Source organism: Oncorhynchus clarkii, chromosome 10 (genome assembly GCF_045791955.1).
Source record: "Oncorhynchus clarkii lewisi isolate Uvic-CL-2024 chromosome 10, UVic_Ocla_1.0, whole genome shotgun sequence".
NCBI classification, from domain to species: Eukaryota; Metazoa; Chordata; class Actinopteri; order Salmoniformes; family Salmonidae; genus Oncorhynchus; species Oncorhynchus clarkii.
The window spans coordinates 76,636,314-76,642,698 of NC_092156.1; the positions used below are offsets into that span (position 1 = coordinate 76,636,314).

General features: G+C 49.8%; 1 protein-coding gene across 1 annotated transcript in view; it reads right to left on the bottom strand.

The window, feature by feature from the left end:
• Nucleotides 1-1,498: 1,498 nt before the first annotated feature.
• Nucleotides 1,499-6,385, bottom strand: part of LOC139419744 (cGMP-specific 3',5'-cyclic phosphodiesterase-like) — a 48,088-nt gene continuing 43,201 nt past the window's right edge. Inside the window, exons 21-22 of the mRNA XM_071169738.1 lie at nucleotides 6,009-6,092; nucleotides 1,499-1,767 (exon numbers count right to left, since the gene is read on the bottom strand). Of these exons, the coding sequence (XP_071025839.1) occupies nucleotides 1,651-1,767; nucleotides 6,009-6,092 (201 nt within the window). The 3' untranslated portion in view covers nucleotides 1,499-1,650. The remainder of the gene's footprint in view (nucleotides 1,768-6,008; nucleotides 6,093-6,385) is intronic.

Sequence of the window (6,385 nt, forward strand, 5' to 3'; positions counted from 1 at the left end):
TTAAACCAGGTATAGTGGAGAGTGACAGAGTTCCAGGTTTAACCAGGTATAGTGGAGAGTTCCAGGTTTAACCAGGTATAGTAGAGAGTGACAGAGTTCCAGGGTAAACCAGGTATAGTAGAGAGTGACAGAGTTCCAGGTTAAACCAGGTATAGTAGAGAGTGACAGAGTTCCAGGTTAAACCAGGTATAGTGGAGAGTGACAGAGTTCCAGGTTTAACCAGGTATAGTAGAGAGTGACAGAGTTCCAGGGTAAACCAGGTATAGTGGATGATGTTGCTGTTGGGGGAGGGTCTACCCGGTGTTGCTGTTGGGGGAGGGTCTACCCGGTGTTGCTGTTGGGGGAGGGTCTACCCAGACGATAACCAGTAATGTTGCTGTGGGGGGAGGGTCTACCCAGATGATAACCAGTGATGTTGCTGTTGGGGGAGGGTCTACCAGACGATAACCAGTGATATTGCTGTTGGGGGAGGGTCTACCAGACGATAACCAGTGATGTTGCTGTTGGGGGAGGGTCTACCCAGACGATAACCAGTAATGTTGCTGTGGGGGGAGGGTCTACCCAGATGATAACCAGTGATGTTGCTGTTGGGGGAGGGTCTACCCAGACGATAACCAGTAATGTTGCTGTTGGGGGAGGGTCTACCCAGACGATAACCAGTGATGTTGCTGTTGGGGGAGGGTCTACCCAGACGATAACCAGTGATATTGCTGTTGGGGGAGGGTCTACCCAGACGATAACCAGTAATGTTGCTGTTGGGGGAGGGTCTACCCAGACGATAACCAGTGATGTTGCTGTTGGGGGAGGGTCTACCCAGACGATAACCAGTAATGTTGCTGTTGGGGGAGGGTCTACCCAGATGATAACCAGTAATGTTGCTGTTGAGGGAGGGTCTACCCAGACGATAACCAGTGATGTTGCTGTTGGGGGAGGGTCTACCCAGACGATAACCAGTAATGTTGCTGTTGGGGGAGGGTCTACCCAGATGATAACCAGTAATGTTGCTGTTGGGGGAGGGTCTACCCAGATGACCAGTGATGTTGCTGTTGGGGGAGGGTCTACCCAGACGATAACCAGTAATGTTGCTGTTGGGGGAGGGTCTACCCAGATGACCAGTAATGTTGCTGTTGGGGGAGGGTCTACCCAGACGATAACCAGTAATGTTGCTGTTGGGGGAGGGTCTACCAGACGATAACCAGTGATGTTGCTGTTGGGGGAGGGTCTACCAGACGATAACCAGTAATGTTGCTGTTGGGGGAGGGTCTACCCAGACGATAACCAGTAATGTTGCTGTTGGGGGAGGGTCTACCCAGATGATAACCAGTGATGTTGCTGTTGGGGGAGGGTCTACCCAGATGATAACCAGTGATGTTGCTGTTGGGGGAGGGTCTACCCAGACGATAACCAGTAATGTTGCTGTTGGGGGAGGGTCTACCCAGACGATAACCAGTAATGTTGCTGTTGGGGGAGGGTCTACCCAGATGATAACCAGTGATGTTGCTGTTGGGGGAGGGTCTACCTAGACGATAACCAATGATGTTGCTGTTGGGGGAGGGTCTACCAGACGATAACCAGTGATACTCCAGTCTTTTTTCTCACACAAACAACGAAGTCATTATACAGTTCTCTCTGTTCCTCTCTTTCATCTCTCTATTCCTCCCCTACTTCTCCTTCCTCCCCCGTCTCGGCCAGCAGCATCCAATTCTCTCTGTTCCTCATGAGGCCGTCCAACAGTGGAGAACAGGAGTCAAACATCCCAGAAAGAGTCTGAGAAACGAGGGGGAGATAGGTAGGGGAGAGAGAGAGGGAGAGAAACAGAAGGAGAGAGAGAGAGGGAGAGAAACAGAAGGAGAGAGAGAGAGGGAGAGAAACAGAAGGAGAAAGAGAGAGAGAGTGAGAGAGAGAGAGAGAGAGAGAGAGAGAAGGATATGGAGAGAAAGAGAGAGAGAGAGGGAGAGAAAGAGAGAGAGAGGGAGAGGACAGTGAAGGGTATGGAGAGAAAGAGTGAGAGGGGGAGGTGGGGGGGTTGGGGGGAAAAGTGGGGGAGGGGGGGAGAGAGTGAGAAAGCAATTAATATAAATTCATACATTTCTGATCTCCTACAAAGGTATAACCCACCCAGGTTGTATAGACTGGTACCCACCCAGGCTGTATAGACTAGTACCCACCCAGGCTGTATAGACTAGTACCCACCCAGGCTGTATAGACTACTACCCACCCAGGTTGTATAGACTAGTACCCACCCAGGTTGTATAGACTACTACCCACCCAGGTTGTATAGACTAGTACCCACCCAGGTTGTATAGACTAGTACCCACCCAGGTTGTATAGACTGGGACCCACCCAGGTTGTATAGACTGGTACCCACCCAGGTTGTATAGACTGGTACCCACCCAGGTTGTATAGACTAGTACCCACCCAGGTTGTATAGACTAGGACCCACCCAGGTTGTATAGACTAGGACCCACCCAGGTTGTATAGACTAGAACCCACCCAGGTTGTATAGACTAGAACCCACCCAGGTTGTATAGACTAGGATCCACCCAGGTTGTATAGACTGGTACCCACCCAGGTTGTATAGACTAGAACCCACCCAGGTTGTATAGACTAGGACCCACCCAGGTTGTATAGACTAGAACCCACCCAGGTTGTATAGACTAAAACCCACCCAGGTTGTATAGACTAGTACCCACCCAGGTTGTATAGACTGGTACCCACCCAGGATGTATAGACTGGTACCCACCCAGGTTGTATAGACTAGTACCCACCCAGGTTGTATAGACTGGTACCCACCCAGGTTGTATAGACTGGTACCCACCCAGGTTGTATAGACTAGTACCCACCCAGGTTGTATAGACTAGTACCCACCCAGGTTGTATAGACTAGGACCCACCCAGGTTGTATAGACTAGATCCCACCCAGGTTGTATAGACTAGAACCCACCCAGGTTGTATAGACTAGGACCCACCCAGGTTGTATAGACTGGTACCCACCCAGGTTGTATAGACTAGAACCCACCCAGGTTGTATAGACTGGTACCCACCCAGGTTGTATAGACTAGTACCCACCCAGGTTGTATAGACTGGTACCCACCCAGGTTGTATAGACTGGTACCCACCCAGGTTGTATAGACTGGTACCCACCCAGGTTGTATAGACTAGTACCCACCCAGGTTGTATAGACTAGTACCCACCCAGGTTGTATAGACTAGTACCCACCCAGGTTGTATAGACTAGTACCCACCCAGGTTGTATAGACTAGTACCCACCCAGGTTGTATAGACTAGACCCACCCAGGTTGTATAGACTAGTACCCACCCAGGTTGTATAGACTGGTACCCACCCAGGTTGTATAGACTAGTACCCACCCAGGTTGCATAGACTGGTACCCACCCAGGTTGTATAGACTAGTACCCACCCAGGTTGTATAGACTAGGACCCACCCAGGTTGTATAGACTAGGACCCACCCAGGTTGTATAGACTAGAACCCACCCAGGTTGTATAGACTAGGATCCACCCAGGTTGTATAGACTGGTACCCACCCAGGTTGTATAGACTAGAACCCACCCAGGTTGTATAGACTAGGACCCACCCAGGTTGTATAGACTAGAACCCACCCAGGTTGTATAGACTAAAACCCACCCAGGTTGTATAGACTAGTACCCACCCAGGTTGTATAGACTGGTACCCACCCAGGTTGTATAGACTGGTACCCACCCAGGTTGTATAGACTAGTACCCACCCAGGTTGTATAGACTGGTACCCACCCAGGTTGTATAGACTGGTACCCACCCAGGTTGTATAGACTAGTACCCACCCAGGTTGTATAGACTAGTACCCACCCAGGTTGTATAGACTAGGACCCACCCAGGTTGTATAGACTAGAACCCACCCAGGTTGTATAGACTAGAACCCACCCAGGTTGTATAGACTAGGACCCACCCAGGTTGTATAGACTGGTACCCACCCAGGTTGTATAGACTAGAACCCACCCAGGTTGTATAGACTGGTACCCACCCAGGTTGTATAGACTAGTACCCACCCAGGTTGTATAGACTGGTACCCACCCAGGTTGTATAGACTGGTACCCACCCAGGTTGTATAGACTGGTACCCACCCAGGTTGTATAGACTGGTACCCACCCAGGTTGTATAGACTAGTACCCACCCAGGTTGTATAGACTAGTACCCACCCAGGTTGTATAGACTAGTACCCACCCAGGTTGTATAGACTAGTACCCACCCAGGTTGTATAGACTAGACCCACCCAGGTTGTATAGACTAGTACCCACCCAGGTTGTATAGACTAGTACCCACCCAGGTTGTATAGACTAGTACCCACCCAGGTTGTATAGACTAGTACCCACCCAGGTTGTATAGACTAGCACCCACCCAGGTTGTATAGACTGGGACCCACCCAGGTTGTATAGAGGGTGAATGGACTACTATCTACCCAGGTTGCATAGAGGGTGAATGGACTAGTACCCACCCAGGTTGTATAGACTGGTACCCACCCAGGTTGTATAGACTAGTACCCACCCAGGTTGTATAGACTGGGACCCACCCAGGTTGTATAGACTAGGACCCACCCAGGTTGTATAGACTAGAACCCACCCAGGTTGTATAGACTAGACCCACCCAGGTTGTATAGACTAGTACCCACCCAGGTTGTATAGACTGGTACCCACCCAGGTTGTATAGACTAGTACCCACCCAGGTTGTATAGACTAGGATCCACCCAGGTTGTATAGACTAGAACCCACCCAGGTTGTATAGACTAGAACCCACCCAGGTTGTATAGACTAGTACCCATCCAGGTTGTATAGACTAGTACCCACCCAGGTTGTATAGACTAGAACCCACCCAGGTTGAATAGACTAGTACCCACCCAGGTTGAATAGACTACTACCCACCCAGGTTGTATAGACTAGTACCCACCCAGGTTGTATAGACTAGAACCCACCCAGGTTGTATAGACTAGTACCCACCCAGGTTGTATAGACTAGTACCCACCCAGGTTGTATAGACTAGAACCCACCCAGGTTGTATAGACTAGCACCCACCCAGGTTGTATAGACTAGAACCCACCCAGGTTGTATAGACTAGTACCCACCCAGGTTGTATAGACTAGTACCCACCCAGGTTGTATAGAGGGTGAATGGACTGGGACCCACCCAGGTTGTATAGACTAGAACCCACCCAGGTTGTATAGACTAGCACCCACCCAGGTTGTATAGACTAGCACCCACCCAGGTTGTATAGAGGGTGAATGGACGAGTACCTACCCAGGTTGTATAGACTGGTACCCACCCAGGTTGTATAGACTAGCACCCACCCAGGTTGTATAGACTAGCACCCACCCAGGTTGTATAGAGGGTGAATGGACTAGTACCTACCCAGGTTGTATAGACTGGTACCCACCCAGGTTGTATAGAGGGTGAATGGACTGGGACCCACCCAGGTTGTATAGACTAGCACCCACCCAGGTTGTATAGACTAGCACCCACCCAGGTTGTATAGAGGGTGAATGGACGAGTACCTACCCAGGTTGTATAGACTGGTACCCACCCAGGTTGTATAGACTAGCACCCACCCAGGTTGTATAGACTAGCACCCACCCAGGTTGTATAGAGGGTGAATGGACTAGTACCTACCCAGGTTGTATAGACTGGTACCCACCCAGGTTGTATAGACTAGTACCCACCCAGGTTGTGTAGACTAGCACCCACCCAGGTTGTATAGAGGGTGAATGGACTAGCACCTACCCTGGTTGTATAGAGGGTGAATGGACTACTATCTACCCAGGTTGTATCGACTAGGACCCACCCAGGTTGTATAGACTAGGACCCACCCAGGTTGTGTAGACTAGGACACACCCAGGTTGTGTAGAGGGTGAATGGTCTACTATCTACCCAGGTTATATAGAGGGTGAATGGAATAGTACCTACCCAGGTTGTATAGACTAGTACCCACCCAGGTTGTATAGAGGGTGAATGGACTAGTACCCACCTGGTATAAGGGATGGCACATCCCATCGATGTAGTTGACCTGCATGTGAGGAAGACGAGTGCTGTTGTCTCTGTTCATCATGTCCTGGGGACAAACAGATTGAATTTATTGTCACGCCTGAGTTAAACATGTTGTCCTGCAGGTCAGAGGTCAACTGAGTTAACATTAATATGAGTTAACATGTTGTCCTGCAGGTCAGAGGTCAACTGAGTTAACAATAATATAAGTTAACATGTTGTCCTGCAGGTCAGAGGTCAACTGAGTTAAACATGTTGTCCTGCAGGTCAATGGTCAACTGAGTTAACAATAATATGAGTTAACATGTTGTCCTGCAGGTCAGAGGTCCACTGAGTTAAACATGCAGGTCAGAGGTCAAC